The sequence below is a fragment of the Chrysemys picta genome, chromosome 11 (assembly GCF_011386835.1).
Source record: "Chrysemys picta bellii isolate R12L10 chromosome 11, ASM1138683v2, whole genome shotgun sequence".
Classification (NCBI taxonomy): domain Eukaryota; kingdom Metazoa; phylum Chordata; order Testudines; family Emydidae; genus Chrysemys; species Chrysemys picta.
The window spans coordinates 13,121,316-13,147,597 of record NC_088801.1 but is presented as its reverse complement, the minus strand read 5'-3'; the positions used below and the strand labels follow the sequence as shown (position 1 = coordinate 13,147,597).

Genomic DNA, 26,282 nt, shown 5'->3' with positions numbered 1-26,282 from the left:
TAAATTTGGAAATGGTGGAATTAAAGTTTTCAATTGTGAGTTCAGTCAGTTTAGACTAAGTTTCAAAACCCCCCAAAAAAGGAGAGTTTGGGGGATGAAAATGTGATCAGTCACCATGTTTTAGTGTTTTGGAAAAATCCTGGACAGGGTTGACATTTTGCCATTCTACTGGAAATTAATTATGTCTATAGGGCAAGGGTTCTCAAACTGGGGGTCGCGAGGTTATTACATGGGGGGTCACGAGCTGTCACCCTCCACCCCAAACCCTGCTTTGCCTCCAGCATTTATAATGGTGTTAAATATATAAAAAAGTGTTTTTAATGCATAAGGGGGATCGCAATCAGAGGCTTGCTGTGTGAAAGGGGTCACCAGTACAGAAGTCTGAGAACCCCTTCTGTAGGCCAAGGATCTTTGTTGTTTTATTCCCCTGTGAAGAAGAATATTAAGTGTGCTATTGTTCCATTGTAAATATCTCCAGTGGAAACATTTATGTACTTGGGGCACTCTGGAAAGTTAAGGTGAATCAGTTAGAGATCTGAAGTCAGTGTGCATAAATCAGAGTGTTAAACTCCCATATGGAGGCTCCTACTCAAGAGTAAAATGGTTTTAAATTATAATGAACTAAGACCACTTACGCCTGAATGAAAGCATCCACACGGGGTTAAAATGATTTAATTTAGAGTTATGTTTACACTTCAAGTGCTACAGTAGCACAACTGCAGTGCTGCAGCTATGCTGCTGTAATGTAGACACCTACTATAGGTAGTAAATTCCCCCCATTCTGAGGCTTTAGCTAGGTTCATGGAAGAATTTTTCCATGAACCTAGTTGCATTTACAGTGGGGCGGGGGGTAGGTTGACCTAACGAGGTCACACAGGGTGTGACATTTTTCGCAGCCCTTAGTGATGTAGCTAGGTCAACCTAAGTTTTAGGTGTAGGCCAGGACTTATGTACATGAACCTCACACCTTTAGTTGATTCACCTTAACTTTCCTGAGGGTTTGTCTACGTGGTGTGGCAGTGCTCACCAAAAGGGTATATGTAAATTGTAGAGTGTTCTAATGTGTTGCATGCCAACTGTCCTGTGTAGACCCTGCTGACACATTGTAAAAGGTTCCTAGTGTGTGTTAATGTAGTGCTGTTTCAAACGAGACTGTCTGTGCACGCTAGGTACCTTTTAGAGCATGTCAGCAAGGTCTATACGAGGCAGTTAGAATGCAATACATTAAAGCATTCTACAGTTTACAGCCTTGTAATGCGCACTGCTGCACTGTGTGACAAGTTTGAGTGTCCCTTTGTAGAAAAGCCCTTAGGCTGTGCATGCTTGGAGTAGCTTGCAAGAATGGGTTCCTAATTCCAGTTTGTTAGAAATATTGTCAGATAGATTAGGCTTAATTTAGTTTTGGTTTTAAAAAATGCAACTTCCCCCTTTAATATTAAGAGACATGTTTTTGTGACATTAAAGATAAATAAATTACAAGTTTTCTCTTTGGGTTTAAACATTATCCTGCAATGTTTGCTGGTTAGCATTGTTCAGGAGAACCTGAAAGTGAAACTGATGTGTCTATTTGTATTGTTCAAACTGAGTGAAGGGCTAAAATTAAAGCAGCAAATTAAATTATTTCAGTTGAAATCATCTAAATTGTTACATTTTTCATTTGACTAGACTTTTTAATGAAAGCTGCCTTCTCAAATCGCCACATAGTGATTGGAGAATAGACTAAGGCCCTTAGCATGCAGTCTGATCTGTGTAGGTGGATGCTTATACTCAAATGAAGTCCCACTGAAGATAATGAATCTCCACATGGACACACTGAAATACAGATAAAGACCCTTGAACAAATAGCGAATCCCCACATACAAATTGCTTGATGTCCCTAAAGAGCAGAAATTTAACTGTTGACAGGACATGGACTGTCAGCAAGGCACAAACCATTGGCTCCAACTATTAACTCTGGAGTGGGCACTCTTATTAGAGAGTTTTTCACAACATTTATCTTCAGTTACACAGATTCTGTCAGTTACTTTATTTTAGTACTTTTCAGTGAAGTTAAAAACACTATCCCATCTGTTTAGCTCATTAGTACTATATATACATTCTAAACATTCAATTATTTTTAGGGTTTTTTAATCTTCATATTTATATAGCAGAGTGTCCTTTTATATATTAGCAACAATGCTTTAAGCTACACGTGAAATAATTAACATACCGATTGAACATATCTTTCTTACATATAGTACACATTAATATAAAATAACACATACAAAGACTATTACAATATGATTTGTGATTAAAAAATGATCTCGAACAGATTGCATAATGAGATTTTTTTTCATATGTAGTTAGCAGTTCAAATAATATATCAGAAAAACTTAAAATTATTTTATCATATTGCTTGGTGTGTGTCTTGATTTTTTTTTAAATATTTTTTTAATGTGCAGAAAGAAGATTTACCTTCCTTTGGAAATGTACTGAAAAGTATATCATGCAGAGTGATAAATCTACATACACATATTTCTAATGAAATTTTTAATGTATTGAAATGATTCTGGTAACCCAATCTACACAATGTCTGGAATTATCTATTAAAAAAAAATCAGATAGTACTTTTGTTCCAAAATTCCTATTTTTTCAGCATTTATGCTTAGGATATTGTCAGACAGGGCCAGATTAACCTTTTGTGGGCCCCCATGTAGTCGTGGGCTCCGAGTGTGGGCCTGGTGTGGCAGTGCCATTGGTGCCAGAGTATACCTGCTACTGAATCTCAGAGACATTTTTCAGTTTGATCACACACCTCTGCATGACTATATGCATTGCCATACACAGCTCCCTCAGCCCCCAGTTTTTCTCATTAAGCTGTATATCCATGTGGGTTTACCAGTGTCCATAATAAGCAGTAATTTCACAGTGATCAGGGGAAACTCCCCACAGATTTATCTCCTTCCTCATTCAGACCTTTTATAGCCATGTCTCCAGTACCACCCTATGTCAGCAGTCACTGCATGTGGTTCTGGTCTCAGCTCAATAAAGTTTCACAGTCAGCGGATACCTGATCAATTCTGACAAATCCCTTTCTCAGTGCTCATCCTGCCATTTAAGCAAGCCACTTGCAAACACCATTTCCCCAAAGTGAGGACTTAGACCCTGAGAACCTGAAGTCACCAGCCTTTCTCCTTCTGCTCCCATCTACATGCTAGTCTACTACTTGGTCACCACCACCTCTTCCTATGCTTGTTTCCCTTTTACCTTGGACATGCTCCCTAGCCAGCTGGGGCTGTTCTCCCCCTGCAAGCCTGATCTGCGTCCTCTTTCCCTGCTCCAGTTGGAATTGGAAGAGGTTCAGAAAAGGGCAACAAAAATTATTAGGGGTATAGAATGGCTTCCGTATGAGGAGAGATTAATAAGATTGGGACTTTTCAGCTTGGAAAAGAGGCAACTGAGGGGAGATATGACAGAGGTCTATAAAATCATGAGTGGTATAGAGAAAGTAAATAAGGAAATGTTATTTACTCCTCATAATACAAGAACAAGGGGCCATCAAATGAAATTAATAGGTAGCAATTCCAGTCCTAGCACTGGGAAGACCCCAGCATTTGTTGCTCAATTTTATCTTACTTTTTCTACAGCAAATTACAGTGGATCAGTATATTTGATTTGGGAGAAATAAAGTAACAGCTGCCCAAATTGAGCTTGAGCACTCCAGATTTGAACACTCTCAAAATTCAGGAAGGCATGTGCTAGATTCCCTTTCTTAATATTGGATAAATCTGGAAAGGAAAAATCAATTTCTGCTTCCATGGCTCAGATGTGGAAATCCTCCTGCATGCCTCGTACTGTACCTAAAGCTGCCCAGGTCCTCCAGTAGAGTCTCCCCTCCCTTGCCCTTCATTTTCACTTCTCCTGATGGGGTCCACATACCTCCCTTTCTAGGCTTCAGATAGAGAGGTGCACTGTCCATTCATTTCACCCAGTTCCTTCTTTGGGGCTGCCAGGCGAGGTCACACCAGCATCTCTAATCCAGTCTGGGGAAGTCTTCTGAGGGGGATATCTGGGCCAAAGCCTTCTACTCCTTGGGCATACTTGTTTCCCATTCATACTGCCACCCCCTTCTAGCAGCCAGCTCTCCATTCACAGCAAGCTGCAGTGCATGGGGTTCAACTTCCCCACTCTTTCCCCCTCCCTTTCCTGTTGATAGTGGCCAAGGGAATGCTGGGGAAATATAGTTCCTTCCCTGCTCCAGGGCTGTCTCTCTAGGCAGGGAGCTGGCCAAGGAACTACAGATCCCAGGGCCCCTTAGGTTCTCAGCTCCCATGCTGGATCCCTGCTACTCCAAGGAAGCGAGTGTTATGGGCTCCCTTCTGAGCTTGGGCCCGGCGCTATGGTGCCATTGGCGCCATGGTAAATCCGGTACTGTTGTCAGATTTTTCTTATGTTCAGGAATACAGTATAATTAAGTAGCAATTTTTATTAGTGATGAAATATATTTAGATTTAAATGTGCCTTCAGCATTTTATTGAGTTTTGGAAAAATCATGTGGGAAATTGTTGTTTAACTGTATATCCTGTATGTATTGGTCTGATTTTTGGAGCTAGTGTTCTGAACTGCTTTTATTGACAGTTTAGTATTACAGTATCTGCATCTTGTCACAATTTGTACAGCAAACTTTTAAGACAGTGCTGTCTGATTCTTCTTTTATGGCTTGGATGACATTTTTATAAGTGCAGAATTAAATAGTCTGATGATAAAATGAAATCTGTGTGGGCAGAAGATCCAACCTGCAAACAGCAGAAGGATATAATTTGTGAGCAGCCTATCAAGTATAAACTGTCTATATCTTTAGCACTGAAAAATCAAGAAGCATGTAAAATAACTGTAAAACAAAATAATTCCTTGCAATAGCAAGTTATTTTAATAATGCATAAGGTTGTTGTGATGACTGTATGGATAAACTCTTTAAAGTGGGAAGGTATATGCAATTTTAGAACAAAGCTGCATACACATAGGGTAAAAATATACCCATTCTTAAAAATTGCAAAGATTATCTTAATGCTCTTGTAATATTCCACAATGTCTGTATTCACTTTTTACTACTGATGTTTCCCAAAATAGAATATAAAAAAATTGTCAAATGGAACAGTTTATGGCAAAAGTAACATTGTGATTGGATAATGTTGCATTATTGAAGGAGGTGGAGTGAAGAAGATTGTTAGCTGGCCGATGTGATGTAGTACATTCACTAAATAGTTAAGAAAGAGAACACAAACATTTTTTACACTGTCAGAATTGCAGCTTCTAAATGGCTGTTTTTCAGAAATGTCAAACACACATTTATATTTTTGCTAGAATTGAAGTTGAGGGGGAGAAAGTTCTGGTGTGTTCCAGACAAGTATAACTTACTCCTGTACCTAGTAATCCTCAATTCCCTTGCCCTCTCTGATCCGTTTCTGCCACAGACATCGTAAGTGGGTTACATGTTGTCTCTTCATTTGCCAGTATACTGTATGATTGTCTGGTCCGACTCTGACCCATCGTTCTTCTGCTTTTGCCAGTGTCCCTAGACTCCTTTTCTTTATCCCAAACTCATGGAGATCACTGGCCTAGGGTTTTGTTCATTGAGTGCTGCAAATATTCAAAAATCATAGGGGAAGAGGTGCTGTTACTAAGCTACTTGGAGAAAGATTGAGATCTGTAGGTTATGTGGGAGGGGCTAGAGCAGCCTTTGCGTGCCATTGTGATGTCTTTTGCAAGTTTCACAGCGATAGGATGGTAAAATGTATGGATTTTGCTTACAACATACTGATCCTAGGAAAAACAAATACGAAGTGTCATTGAGGCCAAGAATTTAACAAGTTTCAAAGAGGGATTGAATGTCTATATGGGTAACAAACTACCCAGATTTCTGATACTCTTTTCGTAAGAGAGAGAGAGAACCTCATGTTTCAGGATTTAAGACAATGTCTAACCATTAGGGATTAGAATGAAACCTTCACGGGACACACTATGCACAACTATCTACTGCACCTTTCCGAGAAATGCCTGATGTTGGCCGCTATTGGGGCTAGGATATTGGACTAGATGGAGCATCGGTCTGATCCAGCATGGCAGTTCCTTTGGAACAATATGTGCTTGTGGCTGCTGTTAAGAAGGACTGATTTCATAGATCCTACCAGGGACAATAGTGGACCCAAATAGATTTCAGAGTTCTCCAAGAGAAAATATGCTACAGCCAGTGGCCCTGTCGATGGCCTACTATGATATTCTGATTGTCATCTGCTCTTGATCGTTGTTATGATGGTTCTTAACACAGGTCACCTTGCTATCTTGAGAGCCTGTGACAAGTGAGATGGATGGCAAAAGTCAAGCTCTTAGGTTGGACGTTTGTAGTGAGCATTTCTAAAGTCACATGGTAGGTATAGTGAATGTGAAAAAAGCAGTTTTCTTGTCTACCATTATGTCCATACAATTCCCTGTAAAAGAATTGTTCAGGGTGGTTGGCAGTTTGGTATATCCTAGCTGACTCATTTTGCAAAAAGAATCTAATGTTTTTTCTTGCTGTGAAGCGATTATTTATTTCATGGACATGATTTATTAGACTCAGAAGTGATGATTAGTCCCTATTGTAATCAAATGCAACGAAATCTCTGAATGAATTTGGGCCATTACCACTTGCTTGTTTTCTAGAAATGTATGAGGAGTATTGGCCTTCAACCTGCATGTGATCTCATTCCACTTTGGTAGAATCCAGTGTGTGTGTGTATTGAGTCAATTTTTGTTTGAGATTGTTAATATATTTATATAGGAGGGTAGGTTGTCACCTTTCCTCTAGGAGAAATTGGTGGTTAGGCCTTGCATAAGAAGCCAAGCCTGCCAATTTTAGTCCTGTGTGAATCTTCATTGGGGCAGCAGATGGGTTGCAGGGGTGCATATGTGGTAGGGATGCTGTTGGTATGTAGAGCCATGAGGAAGCTAGGTAATTGTTTGTGGACCTCGTGAAAACCATATGGTTTCTCCTTCTCCCATGCAAACTTCATAATCTCTTGTAATACCTTTAAAATGGGTTGTCTAAATTACCTTTAATTTAATTTAAAAAAAAGTTATGTTAATGCCACAGACCACATATACCATATTTGAAGTTGAAAGGACTTTTATGGTTGTTTTGGGGGTAAAGTAAGGCTTATGATGGAAAACAAGTCTGAACCTTACTTATGGTGCAGATGCCACCAACCCATAATCAGTATTGTGGTCAAAAGGTCTTATTTTTAGAATTAAAACTTGGTGTAATAGAGTCCCCTGTGGTTCCTCCCACAGATGGTGGTAGAACCTGACCGCACCCAGTTATTTTCACTGGGTGGTTCCAGCAGAGGCCCTGGTTCCTTACTATTTGCAAGGAGGGGTGGAAGGGCTGTCCTTTGTGAGCCTTCTTAAGACTCTGCTGTGGAAGCAGAGAAAGAACTGTCATGCATTGCATCCCCTTCCTGTCAGTTCTTTCTCTGCTTCCACACTGCGGATGTGGGGATCGAAAGAAAAGTCACAAACCCCAACAAATTTGAGGGTACCCACATTCCCAGGGCCTCTCAAAAAGTGAGGTGGAGGAAAAGTCCACAGTGCTGCCAATGATCCAGCACGTGCATAGTGAGTTTTGAGAAATCTCCCTGGCTGGACTTCTGAGTCAGGCTTAGTCTGTCTGGCTTACCATGGGAGTTCGCTGCACTCTCAATAGGGTCAGGGTGAAGGTCTCCTGGCTGGGAGTTCCCTCTGTGACTTTAGGAGTCACTCCTGCAGTCTGCTGCTTAGGGCAATTGCCTCCTCATCTCCACAATAGCTGTCTGCCGTTCCTCCCTTTTAAAAGCTTCCTCCCTATCATACAAGATTGACAGGGCCTTGGCGGGGGGGGGGGGTTAGCCCAGGCTGCCGCAGGGCCTATCTCAGACCTTCCTCATCTGTGCGGGGTCTATGTACACCCTATCAGACTTGGTATTTATATACAAGTTGATGATTTATCCAAAGAACTAAATAAATTAAAATGTATTTCTAGCTCAAATTAGTTGACTGACAGGAATCTTCAGTGCATTTTATGCAATGTGGTATCATTCAAGGTCTACACTAATTAAACAATTAAACAGTGTTTGCATTCAGCATGGGAGAAGCATGCAGGGGGCAGAACTAGGAGCTTGTCATCTTATGTGGTGGGGATGATGCACTATGGTGCCTGGAAAGTTTTTATATTCAGTCTGGCTGACAGCCAGCATTGAAAATCTGAACCTCTGACCTTCTGATAAGTTGAGTTTTGAAACAGCATCACCAAACAGCTCAGGTAAGATTGTATTTAGTACTTTTACAACTTGAAGGGTTTGAGTTTAACCTAAAAGCAAATTATTTAATCTTGAGAGTGTGATGAGAGTGTTTTTTGTCTGCATTGTTGGTCTTGGGGAGGATGGCAATCCTTTGGCCAAGTAGCAAATTTTTTGAATTCCCAGGTGGAAAGGTGTCCCCAAAATGCCTTTTTTTGCAAGATAATCAGGATTATCTCTTTCAGACTCTTTGGATAAATGCCTTATTTGTGACTCCTAGACCGCTTTATTATTTTGTTACTTCTTATTTGTAATCTGGTAGTACAGTGTGCTGGACAATGTCCACATGCTTATTTATACCCACCAGCACAGGGAAATAGTCTGTGTCCTGAGAGCTTGGCATCTGAGAAGACAAGCAACATACAAAGGATAAGGGAAAGGCATATACAGTTTTTATGAATATTATACATTACACTACATAGTTTTAAATTAAAGAAATGTACATCAGCTATATCTAACTGTCCAGCAACCTAACCATTATTAGGTGGTCAGCCGTTATATGCGTTATGGAATTAATATCTGGAATAACAGCATTACACTCTATGTAGGCCCTGAACACCATATAGAAGCTATAGCATGTGTTGAATGTGACTGTGGGACATTAGTCAGAGTGTATATATTAAACCAGAATGTAGGGCTGGTCTACACTATGGGGGGGATCGATCTAAGTTACGCAGCTTCAGCTATGTGAATAACGTAGCTGAAGTCCACGTACTTAGATCTACTTACCACAATGTCTTCACTGTGGTGTGTCGATGGGAGACGCCCTCCCGTCAATTCCCCTTGCGCTTCTCGTTGAAGTGGAGTACTGGCGTCGATGCTAGAGTGATCGGAGGTCGATTTATTGCGTCTATACTAGACACAATAAATCGACCCCCGCTGGATCGATCACTGCCCGTCGATCCAGCCAGTAGTGTAGACAAACCCGTAGTTTCCTGCCTTTTTTGTGATGTTGGTTACAGTGACCGTATTACACCAATTCTGGCTTGGTGGTGGAGTCCCCTTGGCTGTTGATGCTAGGAGGTTTCCAAGTCAGTGCAGATGATAGTTCTTAATTATTGGCTGTGAATTCATGGAACCAGTGTCTTTTATCAGTTTGTCCCTGATAAGTACAGGGAGTACACACAGAGATGGAAACATACTTTTGCCTTGTTTTTGGATCAGTCCAAATGTCTGTTCTACTGTATTCTGACACTTAATTAGTTCAGACAGGGATCAGGGTACCAGTGCCACTAAGGTCAAGGCTCAGTTTCAGTGGTCCTTCCCCAGAAAAGTGCCTGTTCCAGAGAACTGTTAGAGTGTTCTCGTCTGAATTGCTATTGAGTCATTTCTGCAGTGGGTTAATGAATTGGTATAACTGTGTTTCCCATTGCTATTCATGAATTGGCTCCAAGACATCCTCTCTTTTTGTGTCATCCGTTTAGCTTGATTTAATAATAGGCTTGAGTAATTAAAAAGTTAGGGACAAGACTGAAGTCCTGGTGAAAGCCAACCCACTGGGAATCTGTGGTGGAGGCCAATAGGTTTTTCTTTTTCTTAAAGTTCTCTTAGTGAGACTAGACTAGAGTGAAGAATTATCTGGCAGAACTAGTTTGGGTTGTTGGTAGTCTGGTAAATACTGTATGCCAGTGACCCATAATGGATTCAGCAGTTGTTTGCTCTTAACACTTTTTCCTCATTCTTTGGACAGTAGTTCAACCAGGTTAGAAAAGATTGGTTTATGACTGTGGTATCAATATCTAAGCTGAACAAGATGTCTGTACCCGGTCTGTCCTGGCTGAGTTTCAGATTCCAAGATCAGAATGGTTCTCAGTGGGTTTATTCTGACCACAAACGTCATGTACCTCTTTGGCTGCCAGTTGGTTAGCGATGGGCTTGCTGCTAATAAATGTCAGTGACTCTGTTTAAGTTAATAAGGTCTTGATTGTGCTTAAGTGTATGAAGGTGTGGGCCTTAATTTAAAAAAAATTCTGTATTCTGACAGTTTTGCCTGATTTCTAATTTTTCATGTTTGGAAAAGATTTTTGAGAAAGGCATGACTTGGGTGTTCTGTTCCCACCAGTCTGCGGTTGATTAGTTATTTTATTTCTTTCAGTCTGTGTTCAGACTGTCTTGTAATACTGACATGTTCTGATCAACTTGCTGAATGCTCTAATGATCCTTGCTGATAATGTTAGATACTGACAGCAGCCTTTGATACAGTTGATAGCATGGTATTGGTGGCCGGGCAGCTATTCCTGACTGTGATGAGCAGAATTGTTCTTCAGTCACTGAGTTCCATAACTGGAAGAGAGATTTCAAAATGTGGTGATAGACATTTTCTCATCATTACTCAATACTCTTCTCTATGGAGTGTTGCAAGGTTCTCTGCCCCCTGTTGTTCATTATGCATAAAAAATCAGAAGGGGTTATCATAATGGAATATTGCCTGAGATACCTCTAGGCCTGATACTTATTTCAATGTCATCTTTACTATTCTCTCCTCTTGAGGTTCTTATACAGCTCTCATCATCATAGTGTCTGAGCACCTTCCAGAAGTGCATTAAAGATCATGATTAGTAACTGTCACTTGTATTTCTCTCTTCCTCTCTCCATGGCAGTGTTGTACAGGAATTTTTAATTTCTATTTTATTTTAATATATGTACACTGTACTGTGTATTTACATTAATACAAGCAAAGTCAAATAACTTTTTCCTTGTGTTTGCAGGGGTAATAGCGAGGTTTATGGTCACTCTTAGTTACTGTGGGAATTTATTCCACAATCTTAGATGGACCCCTGAGATAGCTTTCTCCTGCTCATGCAAGCTGTACCTTTACTGTAGACAATTGCAGTTCTGTTGTGCCTGAGGAGTGGAGCTGTCAGCTGTGGTCCTCGCTCCAGAAATTTAGAGGGGCTCTTCTAGGTATCCTGGGCCCAGGCTGTTGATGGCCTTGAGGATCAGGACTGAGACCATGAATTTTGTATTCTTAGGAAACAGTGTAAAGAGCAGAGGCTAGGGTTCTCATCTGGTCTCATTCTTACCCCCACTTGCTGTTTCTATCCCCACCTCCCAATCCCAGTGTCCTTGCTCAGACAGTCCCAGTGCAGACAGAAGTCTGTTGAGCATGTGCCAACTGAATTTTTTCAGAGGATGATAATTTGGCCAAATTTGTGTGGATTTTCATGGGGTATAAGAACCTGCAGGACTAGAACATGGGACCATGAGGTTCTGGGCTGCTGACACTTCTTCATTGCAATGGGAAGCTTAGGCTGGATTTCTGCTGGAGGACACTCTGAAGCTAGACACTGCAGGAAGTACCACCCAACAGGGCCTGTGTGGCTGCCCACATCAGTCCACTGATTGCTGGTATATAAACTAGGAAGCCATCATGGGGAGCAGCCTGAGCAGCAATGCAGACTGCTTCCTTGCTTCTGCTCTAGAGCTTGCTTTACTGTGGACCCTAGTCTCCAACTTCTGACCGTGGTTCATCCCCAACTCTGCTTTTTGCCTGGTGCCTGAACCTGGCCCAACTCCAACCTGGCTACCCATCTCCTGACTGCAACTTGGTAACTGATGAATGCACACAAGCCACCTGCGGATGGGCCCTGACATGTGGGCAGAAAGGGCACATCCCTAATACAAAAGCCATCCCTTGCCAAATTCCAAGTTCCTTCTCCAAAGGATGGGGGCATTAGAGCTTTTCAAAGAAAAGGTCACTAGAATTTTTTAATATGGGCAAAAGAACATGGACAAATACAATGGTGTATTTTTTTCTCTGGCGTTGCTCTCAGAAACTGCTGAACTGTTTTGGCTGAAATATTATTAAAAAAACCCCAAACAAACAAAAAAACAAAACAAAACAAAAATTCAGCCCATGGCAGACATCTGGCATGGAAAATTTCAGCCAAACCAGCTGAAGTTTGGCAAAGATATAAGCAACTGAAAACAGAGAAGTGTCAGGCAATCTTAAATATAAGCAGTGCTGCTATCCTACCTATAGCAGAGCTAGAGCTAAGACTTCTTAATGTTTGTTTCACAATGTAAGGACACAGGTACCATATGTATTCTGTTCATTTCAACTGTACAGTAGTAGAAATTCTAATGGTTTTTTGAAATATTGCGTTTATTAATTTTGTAGAGAAGCTGACAATACAGTGTCACAAGATTTATGGATCTTTCCAGTTCAGAAAGTAAACAAATGTTGCATATTTTATTTTCATCCATGGCTTTTTGAATGGCTAAAATGTGGTTGCCTCACTGGCTTGTGGTTTTTAACTTGCTTTGTTGCTGAAGTAATATGGAAAGCTTTTTGAGACTTGTGTTCAGTATTGAATATGTTCTAGATATGTTACAGTATGATTATGATAAATGGTCAACTAATATAGAATTTAGAAAAAGCAGAAAGTTCTAGACTATGGCTCCAAACCTCTAAAGATTTTCACACATGCACTATAAATAGTCCCGCTGTGAGGAGTCCCACATTTTAATGGGGCTATTCACAGTGCACAAAGTTAAGCATATAGGTACATCTTTGCAGGATCAGGGCCTACATTGGCACAAGTTCAGCAACATAGTTATTCACAGGGGCATATGCTGGATGATCTGAGTTTTAAGAGGCTTCCAGTCATACGGTACAGTTAGAATTCTCTAATTTCATGATCTGTCAACTTTTTTTCTGTGTGTTGATTTATGTTTGTTAACTTTCTTTGCAATTCAAAACTCAACAGCTATAACTTATTACCATGAGTGCTACTTTTCTTAATTTCCGAGGAGGGTTCTGCTGATAGTATTGTTTTATTAATACAAAGGATAAAAATACAACATGTTAAGCACTTACAGTTTTTAAAGCATTATTAGGTCATTTTGCCATCTCTCTTTTTGTTAGCATAAAGAATTGCAGGAATATTTCCCTATTTCCTCCTGTAAAAAAATTCTAATTGAGAATTTAAATACAAACCCTCTGCTGGTGTAAATTTTGGCCTAGGTAAGGTTCCTATACCAGTCTTAACTTTCCTACTCACCAGTGTACATACAGTTAGGGTTTGGACTGAGTGGTTCTGGCAAAATAAGAACACAGACACAAGAATAAGACACGGAATGGCCTATGGAACTGGACTGGAGGCTTTTGTTTGTTTGTTTTTCCTACCTGAATTTTGTGATTGATTCATTTAAAACCTCCACTTGTCTTTTGTTGTGCGAGTGTGATCTGCTGCTACTTTTTTTTTTTTTTTTTTTAATGAGGCTTCAGCAAAAGTTGTTTATTAGGGAAGGTTTTTACCAGATTTTACCAGTTATACCTGTGTAATTATACTGGTATAGTTATACTGATATAACTTATTCCAGAATAAAAGTGACTTTTTTTGCTTTACCTTAACCCTCTTCGAATTAATGTAAGCGAGGGGTTCTCACACATCATTGCATCACAACCCCCTTCTGACAAAAAAAAAATTGCTACACGACCCCGGAAGGGGGGCCTGAGCCTGCCCGAGCCCTGCTGTCCTGGGCAGGCTGTGGGGGCAAAGACAAAGCCCAAGGGCAGCGGGTCTCAGGCTTTGGCCCAGGTGGTGAGGGTTGGGCTTCAGCAAGTCTAACGCCAGCCCTGATGACCCCATTAAAATGGGGTCGCGACCCACAGTTTGAGAACCGCTGGTGTAAGCTAAACTGAAAAAAGGCACTCTTCTATGGGAATCAGAACACAAGGAGTTGTCCTGGTATAACTATATCTGTTTAAATTCACACCTTGGCTTATGTATAACTTTTCCATGTAGACAAGCCCGAAGAATAGACATCATGCCTGGGAATGTCCAAATGTTGCACCAAAATTTGTTAAGCTTCCTTGGTGTACTGTTTGCACGAGTGGACTCAGCAAAATTTTCTGCTGGGGGACAAAACACTAAACCTTTTCCCAAAGATTGTTGTGGGAGATAGGACATAGTAGGAAGAACCATCACACTTGTATTTTCTAGCTTCAGGTATTTGTTTACTTGAAAGCTTTTTTTAACCTTTAACTTAGTCTAAAACAATACCCAACAAAAATGTGGAGTTGCATTTTTAAGAAGCAACTCTGAGAGTATTTCTATTATGGGGGATGGGGGGAATATTTCTGCTCTGAGGCCATTTTATAACTTGAATCAAATTGTATCTTGATTTTGATTTTGGGAAATCCTGAAGAGAGATTTATTAGCATGGCATCTAGATGAGAAAGATATGATAGAATTTCCATTATACACACTATTTTTATATTTATTCCTGGCTGAAATTTGGAATGCACAGTGAGAGGGAGTTAGTGCCTGCATCTGTTCATAATACATTATTTAATTAAGTTTCACAGTAGAATTGCCTGATAAATGGTAAATAATTTCCCCCCAGAAAGTTATTTTAAAAAATATGCAGATGTTCCATTTTGGAGTGGGATCTTTCCCACTCTTTTTGCTCCTTTTTTTCTTTTTACAGTTTTGCCTCTGTGAAAAGATGGAGACGGTGGGGTGTTGGGGAGGAAACGAAAATGATGAAAACTCAAAACTTTTTGATGTTTTGTTTGAAACTCAGAAAATTTAGAAATACATTTTTTAAAAGTATATAAATATTTTCATTAAAAAGGACCATTTTTTATTAATTTTTTTGACAAAAAATTTCAACAACTTCTATTCTACAGTAGGTAGGTAGGTAGATAAATAAAAAGCAGTGTGAAACCTAAAGAATGCACGTTTGATATGTGAGAGCAGATAGTCATTTTCCTTCCTCTTTTATTTATGTTATCAGTTTTTCCAGATACTTCCCCTCTCTTTTCTTTTGCGCAAGTTGTCTATTCAATCATTAAAATCTCCCAAATTCTCCTAAGGCTATATTGCACATATTAATTTATGTCTTAGGCTTGGTCTACACTACCCCCCTAATTCGAACTAAGGTATGCAACTTCAGCTACGTGAATAACGTAGCTGAAGTTCGAAGTACCTTAGTTCGAATTAGTTCAAACTTACCTTGGTCCACACTCGGCAGGCAGGCTCCCCCGTCGACTCCGCGGTACTCCTCTCGGCGAGCTGGAGTACCGCAGTCAACGGCGAGCACTTCCGGGTTCGACTTATCGCGTCCAGACTAGACGCGATAAGTCGAACCCAGAAGTTCGATTTCCAGCCGTCGAACTAGCGGGTACGTGTAGCCAAGGCCTAAGATTTCTGAAATGCACCCAATTAGTATCTCAAGGTGCATGTTAATTATTTAATAAAACCAACTTTATTTGTATAAGAATAAAAGGAAAAACACATGTATACACCCGTCCACCACCAGTCAAAGTGAAAAAAGAGCTTGGTCTTGCATTCTACCCTGATGTTAAACAAGCTGATTCTTTCCTCTGGGATATCTGTTCTACTCCACTGAGTAGTCACTATCATCCTAATTATCGAGTTAGGTTAGTTCTGATGCAGTCATTTGGACAGCGTACAGGCCACAGAATACATCATGCAACTCCATGATGTGCTGTCCTGAGTCAAATCTGGTGCATAACAGGATAGAATGGCTGTGAGGGACAGGGATCTGTTGACACTGCCTAGCCATTGTGTTTTAGGTCTTCTGGGGGTCTTTTCAATCCTGCTTTGATTGGGTCAAAGTAGAAAATGAGTCTCGCGGGGAAGATGGTAGGCATTTGAAGCAGATGACCATATACCACCTTAGAGAGTGTTGGGAGACTGTATGACAGAGCACGACCTGTTTAGCTAGAAAATGGATTTCTTCATTAGACTTTAATTCATGCCATTTGATATTTTTTGATCATTTGGACATGCTTCATCTGAATGGTGTCCAACTTTTTTTAAATCTGGATAGAGAAGCACCATGTTTCAGTCCCATAGGTCAGAATACTGACCACAGAAGCTTTATTTATCGCCAGCTTTGTCTCTGTACTTATCAGGGTGTTTGGTTCATGAAAGACATTCTTAATAAAGTGCCCTATTACTGATGAGCTTTTGAAGTGCAGGCTTCACGTTCTTTCTTGACACTGCTTGTATTATCAACAACACAGACAATGTTGATGAAATCACTGATAATCCCAGATGGGTGGTCATTCATATGCTAAAGGCCACAGCATATTCAAAATTGGAAGAATTTTGGGTTTACCCCAATTAATTTTCAGGCTGACTTTGGCTGCTGAGTTTTCCAGAGATTTAAGAGCCACAACCAGATCGTCTGTTGATTTGACAGCTAGTGCTCTATTGTTGGCAAAATTGATGATGGTAAGGTTCTTATCATCAAGACATATGCCTAACCTGCATTTACTTATTGTCTGGTCAAGCATGTAATCTATGACGGCACTGAAGAATTTTGGAGTAGTAACATGTCCTTGCTGAACATCCAACCTAATTTTGGAAGAAGGCAGTTCTTTTCTGATTTACAACAATGAAGCTTGAGGAGTCGTCATGTAGAAGACGAAACATTCTACAGAGCTTATCAGGGATGCCTGCGAATTTCAAGATCAGCCAAAGCGATACCCTGTCAACAGACTCAAATGCCTTGATATCCACAAATGTAATGTGAATGGGGCACTTCTGAATAAGCTGTGAATTTGTGCCTTCTGAATAAGCTGTGAAAATTTGCTCCTTCTGTCGTTGAACATTGGGGAATGAAACCAGCTTGTTGTGGTCTTGTCTTATTGCTTAAGATATCAGCGGTTTGGGCCAATGAGACACAAGCAGAAACTTTCCCTGGGGTGGACAGAAGAGTAATGCAACAATAATTACAGCAGGCTCAATTGCTGCCTTTATGTTTCCAAAATGGTAGAATATCACTTTTTTGCCCGTCGTATGGGACCAACTCTGCTCTCCGGATGATATTGAACAGTATCTGCAACCATAAAATAATAGCTGGCCAAGAACTTTTTAACAGTTCTGCAGGATTTTCACAGCATCCTTCAGATTCCTTCCACCTTATTTCTTGTAAGCTTCTTTACAACTCTGTATATTTTGTTTATAGTGAACTTGTTAGGGTCATTTTGTGCAGAATGGGTCTACTTGGCAGTGGCTATCAGGTTACATTATCAGGACACATTTCTTTTCTACCCACTGCCAAAATATGGTGATGGTTGTTCTAAATAGGCAAAGGCAATGACATTTTGCTTTCAAGACATTTTCAGCTAAGTACTTTTTACATTCTGAGTCGGGGGTTGGGGTGGGCTTGAGAGCCCAAGATGCTGCCTGAGCCACAGTGTCCACACTGCTATTTTTAGCAAGTCCATTTACCCAAGTGGAAGGCTCGTTCCTAGCTGTAGTGTAGATATATCCTTAGATCTCCTGCATGTACCAGGAGTCTTTGGAAAAAGGTATGTGAGGCACACTGAACCTAACTTTTCTGAAGTGCTGTAGTAGGGTTTGTTTGAGTAGCAGTTTTTGAAACAAATCAACATGGTTCAGTGGCTCTAGAAGGGGTTCTCACAACAAATTTTTTGGTGGCCTTCGAGTGCGGTCACCAACTCTTGCTGGTGGCCAATATGACAATTTTTGCGAAAAACTTAATTAACTTTAGGAAAAACAAACAAATATGCACACATAACTGTCCAAATCATTGTAATTTATCTGTGTAGGGTTTTTTTTTTGCAGCCTCAATAATAATAACAATGTGCAGTTGTCTCTATTCTTTAGAAGACCTAACCGGAATAGAAACACAAATAAGGTGCTTTGCATGTTCTTGTCTTTTTTGTTGTTGTTTCTTTTGCTTTTTTGGCATCTTTTTTTTTTTTTAATAGAATTACTAGCTAGTAAGTCTGCGTCTGTGAAAAGTGATATTTGTATGTTTGTTAAATCACTTTTCACTGCCGTTTGTTAATATCACTTTGCTCAGCAGCAGACTTGTTAGCTAGCTGGGAGGCAGTGAAAAGTGGTATTAACAAACATACAAATATCAGTTTTCGCAGCAGACTTACTTACTCAGCCCTGGCAAGCTGGGAGACAAAGTAAGCCTTGGATGGGGAGGTGAGTAGGGAGGCCTTGGGGGCTAGGGGTCAGGGACTGGGGAAGGCAGCAGGGGCCAGAGGCGATGAGGGGGGTGGTGAGCCTGAAGCACAGTGGCCGGAGCCTGCCGCCACATGGCTGAAGCTTGCCGCCTGCCACCCCGGGCTGAAGCCGGAAGCCTGAGCCCCACCACGCATGGGAAGGTGGGGAACTCACACCGGCTGTCTGTTCTTCCAGCGTTGTGGCTCCAGAGGGGTGCAAGGCCCAACCCCTACTTGCAGACCCAGGGTAGGGGCCAATGGTTTGCCCCCTCCCACCCCCCAATCACTGCCCAGGTGTCTGTGGCTGCAAGAAAAGCCTCTGGTGGCCGCATGCGAGAAATGCTGTGTTCTGCAAGCAGTTGCTGAGCATTGTATCAAAAGAGGTCCTTTCTTTTTCTTGGTATACATATCAGTGCAGTCTGTCCTCTGGAGCCCCACATTCAAATGCCTTGCTCGAGGCGATGAAATTGGGGAATCGCTATCAAGCACAAGGAACACCTTAACTCTGCATTTCTTTTAGCTTTGGATCATTTAAGTTACACCTTTTATGTTACCTTTTTATAATTGGACCTCTGTCTTTATTGAGAGATTTTTAACTATATTTTCAAAGATTGTGCTAAAAATCTTATTAAATAAAAGTTTTGAATCCCAGGAAAAAGACTGCTGTTTTATGTTAAAAATCACAATGTTTTATGTCAGGAGATATACTAATTTACACAAGTATGTGGTGTGTATTATGGTTTCTGTCAAGGATAATCTTATTTTGGGGATATCTTCTTTCACAGATGTAGCTTGTTCTAACTTACTGGTTGACCTACTACAGGTCCAGGTGAATTATTTTGAAAACTTCAGCTTACTTTTTCTGGTCAGTCTGTTATTCTGCCAAGAGCATTTTTTCTTGGTTTCAATTAAAATAATATGATTCTGCTTACTGAAGCAACCTCTGCCCTCCCCCCCGCAAAGCATCTTGTGGTCAACTATGCTTGATTTGCCGAGGCAGTTCCAATCAGGACACGTCTCATTTGGACTAATAGCCTATTTTTATGTTTTTCTTTACTTTCATATTATTTGGTTCCATGTTTAGATTTTATGTAGACTAGATTTGTTTCATCAGTTGTAGTGTTATGCTGCAGATTGAGTCCTCATTATTTTTGTATGGAAGGCCAGATATCTAAAAACCTGCTTTTACAATGCACCTGAGGTGACTCAAGATCAGAGCTTGAAAAACGTACCTGATGCCTACTATCTCAGGACGAGCCTACTAATCAGTGTGAAAAGCAGCCATGTATTCATATCCCTTACAATTTAAATGAGTAAAACAGCTGACAATATGTTACAAATAAATGCGATATACTATCAGTGTGTGTCCTCTGCTAGGCAGCTGCTGCACATTACCAATTGTTCCTCTAGCATTCTGCTGCTATGTTTCACCAGTCTGCCCCAATTCATTGGTGACAGCAGCAGCAGAGTCCTTTGCTCTCTTTCTGAGACCCTTTTCTCATTATTCTCCGTACCTTTCTGCCAGGAAATAGCTTTAAATCCCGGAATTCCTCAATTTGGGCCTGATTTCAGAGCAGTGTGACAATATTCTGTATCTGGAGCAGTCCCTAGCGCTGATTTCAGCTGTGCCTTGACCAGACGGACTGCAGCCGCTGTTTTTCACACTTGAATGCTTGCTTTTTAGCAGCTTGCACTTCCCCATCTCAGCACCTCTCTAGCTGGTTCCTATGAAGGCTGCAGTGCAGTAAGCTAATACTGCAGTAGACCTCAACATGCATAGAATCATAGAAATGTAGGTCTAGAAGGGACCTCAAGAGATCATCTAGTCCATCCTCGGGCACTGAGCAGGATTAAATATACATGGACCAACTCTGACAGGTGTTTGTTCAACCTGTTCTTAAAAACCTCCAAAGATGGAGGCCTAAGATCATCCTGCCCGCTTCAACTGAACCATCTCCCTCTCATTTTAGTATTACTGTGGTCTTGTTGCAAGTCCTCTCCAGAAAACCTTCAGCAGCATTGATGGAGAACTACTACTTCACTCCACTGCCATGAAACCCCAGTTACCTCCAAAAAAATTTCTATGGATTACAGTTTCTTTCCCTGGGATCATTGGTGACATTCCTGGTGCACTTCATCCCTTGAAAAGGGTGAACTCTCATTCTCTTCTTTGGTAATATGTGATTCAGACAACTGGAAATACGTTTTAACTTAGATGAGATAACCTAACCCTGCTTTAAACATTGAAGAGTCGGTGTCCCTTCATTTGAAGAGAAGTGCCCTGAAGATGATGCATAAGAAAGGCTTCAAAGTTGCTTATGTAACTATCCCTGGAGACACTAGTCTGTTCTGACTAGATCCCTCCCAAGCACATACTGTCTGCTCAGAAAAAAACTACCGAGTTTAGCAGGATAAAATTTTCAAATTGTCCTTAGTGCCTCAGATTGGCTCTTTTCACACTTAGTGGGGCAGTCTGATACAAGTTCTGTTTGATGGCTTCAGACTGTTTGAAAGAGCATCAGAAACTTAATAAGATAATGCTCCTTCAATGTTATTCCAGAGTCAGTAGATCCAGATTTTGAACTTTGTTTCTGCAGACCATTTCAGAACAGATTCAACCAACTGTCCTTTAGCGCTGAGTACTCCATTGGTGCCAGATCACTTCTTTGCAAAATCCCTGCTAGAATATCCACTATGTATATAGAAGGTAGTAATTGGTCTACTGTAAGGGTGGCACTAGAAGCAGAAAGTTAAATGAAAAGGTCTCAAAATCCTATATCTCTAGCAGTATATGAGATCCAGCAAAGCTGAACTGGCAAACAGATTGGCAGAGTTAGAAGGAACTCTCCTCACGAGATTGGAAACTTAGAATACCTTCATTTACCTGACCCAGATGTGCTTCCTTCCACAAACAGATTTGTTTGCAAATTTTATCAAATATGAAAGTTCTGAACTTTTACTTTGTTCCAGACTCTTGACAACAGCAAGATTGGACAACTGCTTTCCAATCTTGGGGGGAGGGATAGCTCAGTGGTTTGAGCATTGGGCTGCTAAACCCAGGGTTGTGAGTTCAATCCTTGAGGGGGCCACTTAGGGATCTGGGGCAAAATCAGTACTTGGTCCTGCTAGTGAAGGCAGGGGGCTGGACTCGATGACCTTTCAGGGTCCCTTCCAGTTCTATGAGATAGGTATATCTCCATTTATTATTATATTATTCACATGGGCTGGCCGGCAGAGAGACTTTGCTACCTTCTCCAGTAAAGACAAAAGATTGTTGATCCTCATCACCCGAAACTGCCCCTACAGACTGTTTTCTGCATCTCGCAGGAACACCTGTCTCTGAATCATTGATATTCACACTTATGGAATCTTGTGTACCGAGCCCTTCTAACATGACAGTTCTCAACATTTTTATTGAAATCTAGGAGGACATCTATTCTGGAAAAATACAAAGGGTCTGTAAGCCCTTTTTGTATGGTATTGCTCAGTGGAATATTAATTCCATGCAAATGTGTTGGGGTCTCTCTTCTCTAGTTTCATCAAAGGCCTTGTTCTTCAGCTACCTCACAGGTTAGGTTGTAGATTTGGGGAGTATCAGTCTTTACTTTTTTGTCTCAAGTGTATTCCTCCATTTTCATATTTCCACATCTTTGAAGGTTGTTGGTTCCTTTTTACTTTCTTATTCATTTATAAATATCTTTGACCTTTTATGTGCAGAAGCTTGGGTTTCAGTGTCTCCCAAAAAGCAAATGAAGCCACATCATTAAATCTTTTAACGATGTCAGTGCCCTACATATTTAGGGTCAAGCTGAGTGAATACATCAGTAGTCAATCCATTCGGACTTCCAGCAGTGAAAAGTTTACGGGTACAAGGTCCACTTTATCTTGAATATCCAACATGCTTCACTCTTTTAACTTGGCTGTCGAGCAGTTGAACTTGAAAAGGGGGAGGATTATTAGACAATCCTGCACAGCTCAAAAATTAGTCACCTCTCTGACGTATTCAAGGAGTTAGAGATTCTTGCTCTTGTGTGATAGCGCAGGCACAGATCCTCTCCTGTCTTGACTAGATTCATGCTGGAGAATGGTAATGTTGGCTACATTTTTAATTCTGTTTTAATTTGCTTGAGTGAATTGAATATTCACAAGAATCAGGACTACCAATAGTACTGTCTGGAATCGGGTATGATGCAGATGAGTAATGTGTAATCTTCACCACTCAGTTCTGTCAATGGACCACATTCCTAACATCAAATGCTCGTGGGCCCCACTTGAGGCGAGTCTGCCCTTCATGCCAGATTGTGTGGTGGGTTTGTGAAATGAACAGATCTTCACTAGAAATTAGGATAAATCCAGAATCCTCATTATTTTTCTCAATCACTGCACGTGTTTTTTGAGACACATTTTCTATTTTCAAACTGAAAACTGAAGTTTAAACATTACACGTTGGTCTGTTTGATACAAGTTTGTGGATGGAATGTATGCTTTGCGAGTAGCAGGATGTTAAATTGGCTTTAGGGCATCACAGTGTAATTCTTAGGGGATGATGGAGAGCCCTTCTGTACTGCTGGGCAAGATGGTTTGGCTTCTTTGCCTATTTAATTGGACAATTAGAACATTAGGGACAGAGCTGACCCAGAGCCTAATTAGCTAAAAAGCCTAACTGAGGTGGAACTGAGCCTCCCCCTCAGCATGATGAACTACTGCCTATTTCCTACTATGTTTTTGCACTATTAATGGTGGCAGTGTCTAAGCCCATACACCCTGACTCATGCTCTAGTGTCAGAGTGGGTGTGGAGGTGATTGCCCCCCTATAAGTATGTTTAACTACTCCTCTTCCTTCCTTCACATGCAATAACAGCGGCCCAAGAAGAGCCAAAAAATTCTCCTTCCTCTCCCTTGTGATGATAAAGCTGTTCTGGTAGCCTGGGGCAGTGGTGGCAGGAGAGACAGACAGCACATACAAAAAGGGGGAAGTGGAGAAGAGAGAACACAGTGAAAGGAGGCATTTTCAGGAGAGGGATCAGGCACAAAAAATGGTGGGGAGGGGATGGGGAAGAGAGGCGGAGAAGAAAAAATGGAAGCAGTTTGATTCCTTTAAAGGGTAGGGGATGTATTTAAGTTTCTTTTGGCTATCAATTCATATAACTACTGTATCACCCCGTTATATTGGTAGTCAAAAGACAACCACAACCTATTTGAAAAAGTGTGTGTGTGAGAGAGAGAGAGAGAGAGATTGATCTCCTTTAGCTTATTACCACAAAGATGAAGTATTGAAATCCCTGGACAGTACTTACAAGAAAGGCATGTGTTGTTGACTCTATTTTGTAAAACCTTTCTTTTTTTTTTTTAAATGTCAAGTAAATTTTTAAATAATTTGCCCATTTGTATATATTCACTTGCTATACTTCTCTTTATAGGCTATTGCACTTAAGCATGAATATTGAAGACAAACTTGGAGGATTATTTCTTAAATGTGGTGGCATAGACCAAATGCAGTCATCCAGGGCTATGGTAGGGATGGGTGCAGTATCTGACCAGTCTTCAGTATCTGGGGAACGGCAAGCAGCAGTGCTTCAAGACCGGACTATGGCACATCAAGAAATTCTTGCAACAGATGAAGTGTTACAAGAAAGTGAGCTTCGACAGCAAGAGATGATTTCACATGATGAACTCATGGTCCATGAGGAGACGGTAAAAAATGATGATGAGCTGGAGGCTCAAGATAGACTTCCTCAAGGGCTACAGTATGCAGTCAATGTTCCTGTAAGCATTTTATTCATGAAATATTGCACACTCATTTAGGAAGCATGGTTTGGTAATGTTGTTGTATTATGTTAGGAATATATTAATGAGTTGTTTGCATTTTGATTATAAAAATATGTATTAATAATAGATGCTATTTATGAAAATGTCTTTAGCTGCTGACTGGGTGAAATTCATCTCAGTTAGAGGGCCGACAAAAGGCCCTATACATCATTTAAACCAAGCTTCATGAGCTTAAGTGTGGTTTTAAAAGTGTGTTACAACCTTTTGTAGGTCATTTGCATTGAGGTGAGTTTCACCCAGTTATATTTCATTTTTATAATAAGCATTTATTTATACAAAAATTGATAATTATATTGTTTTTGTTACTATATGAATTGACTGGTTAACCTTAAACACTTAAAAAAAACACACAATAATACATTTTAAAGAGCAAATATAAACCAGGATAAGTAATATTTAAAGAGCCTGGATGATTTATTTGTTTTATGCAAAGCACATTTCCTTTTGCCACCTGAAGCATTTCTGTACATGTTTTTAAAGTATATCTCATATAGAAATTTAGCATTTGATAGCTATTGCTTGCATTCATGCTGCAGGTCAAACACATAACACTTTGTAGATGCCCATATATGTCTTCCTTGATATTTAATAGAAAGTATCTTCCATCCACCATAGGGAGAATAAAAATGGCTTCCATTTGAAAATAATGCATTATTACTGTAAAGTTTGGGTGTTTACTGAAATGTCAGTGATTTAAAAAGACAAATTATATAGGTGTAAAAAGAAAGAATGGCCTTTTTCAACTGGAGTTTTGTTAAAACACTGTACATTGAGAGGGCTTTCCTTTTAACTGAAGTTCAGAGATTGTTGGGCAGTTTAGAAAACATACTAGGAACATTTAAGAATATGATCTTTAATAAAGTTGATATTAGATCAAGAAGTATTAATGGAAAAAAGTTCATTCTCTGTATTTTGGGGGTCTTTTTTAAAATTTTTTTAGCTCAAATATATAGTAAATTAATCTGTTTCTGTTAAATCCTGGCATTGACAATACGACAGGCAAAAGTAATATAGGTATGAAACAAATGGAAGAGTGATTATATGCACATATGAGAGATTTTGATATACACTAGGAGTCACAAGGAAACACTACAGGTCAGAAAGAAAAGCCTATATTTTTTTGGATGAATCAAGAGGTACAGCAAACTGTAAATCTGTATAGAATTATTTCCTTTCTGCATTTAAGATATTGATTACTCCCTTTTTGTTAAATTTCTGAAAGAATGAAACCATGGGGCAATCCCTTCAGAAAAAATCTTAGCCTTTGTTTCAGCCGTTTGTCATCTGAAAATGAAAAATTGCTCTTTTGTAATGAGAGCCTCACCTGAAACTGGCACTTTGTATCTTAACAGATCAGTGTAAAGCAAGAAATTACTTTTACTGATGCATCTGAACAACAGAAGAGAGACAAAAAACAAATACGAGAGCCAGTAGATTTGCAGAAAAAGAAGAAAAGGAAACAGCGTTCACCAGCAAAGGTAAGACGGATTTTGGAAAAACCAAGCTTGAAAAGAACCTGTAGATTTGCTATGACTTTGACTGATTTCATTAGAATTTGAAGTAGTTATGTCTGAAGTTGTTTTATTTGCACAGTAAAGATGTAACTTTGGAGCTTTCCAGAGTCCAGAGAAGACCGTGATATAAAGCATTCATAGTGTGTTTCTTTGAACTCCTTTTAGCAACATGAACCTTTGACATACTTTAACATCTGTCTCTCCAGGCAGTTCCCTTTCCAAATATATTTTTTTTAAATTATGAGTCAGTAGTTTTGTGGACAAGTTATAAATCATTGCACTAGGTTCATCTAATAATAGTTGTACCTTTCTATGATCCTGAGAATTATTGTGTGCCTTATGCATTGAGAACAGTTTAAAAACAAATCTAAAATGAGTTTTCAAAAATTTTAAAAAGTGTTCATCCATAAATTTAGTAAAATAACCTGCTGATAGAGAGCATTCCTAAAATTTAAGTGTCTTTGTATATATTCTACTCTTGGGGGAATTCTGCGCTGCTGCACGCATGCAGAAACATGTCCCTGCGCAGATTCTCTTTGCTTTTCTGCAGAAAAATGGTTTCTATGGGGAACCAAAGAGAAGCTGCACCAATGCTCACTCACCCCTCTCTTGCAGGGTCTGTTTGAG

General features: G+C 40.1%; 1 protein-coding gene across 2 annotated transcripts in view; it reads left to right on the top strand.

Annotated features, from left to right (window-relative positions):
- The window catches only part of ZNF148 (zinc finger protein 148), a 44,652-nt gene that overhangs the window by 2,490 nt on the left and 15,880 nt on the right, over nt 1-26,282 (top strand). For both annotated transcript variants that reach the window (XM_024104820.3, XM_005279830.3), the window contains exons 2-3: nt 23,733-24,078; nt 25,494-25,619. In XM_024104820.3, coding sequence (XP_023960588.1) covers nt 23,749-24,078; nt 25,494-25,619 — 456 coding nt within the window. In that variant the 5' untranslated portion in view covers nt 23,733-23,748. The remainder of the gene's footprint in view (nt 1-23,732; nt 24,079-25,493; nt 25,620-26,282) is intronic.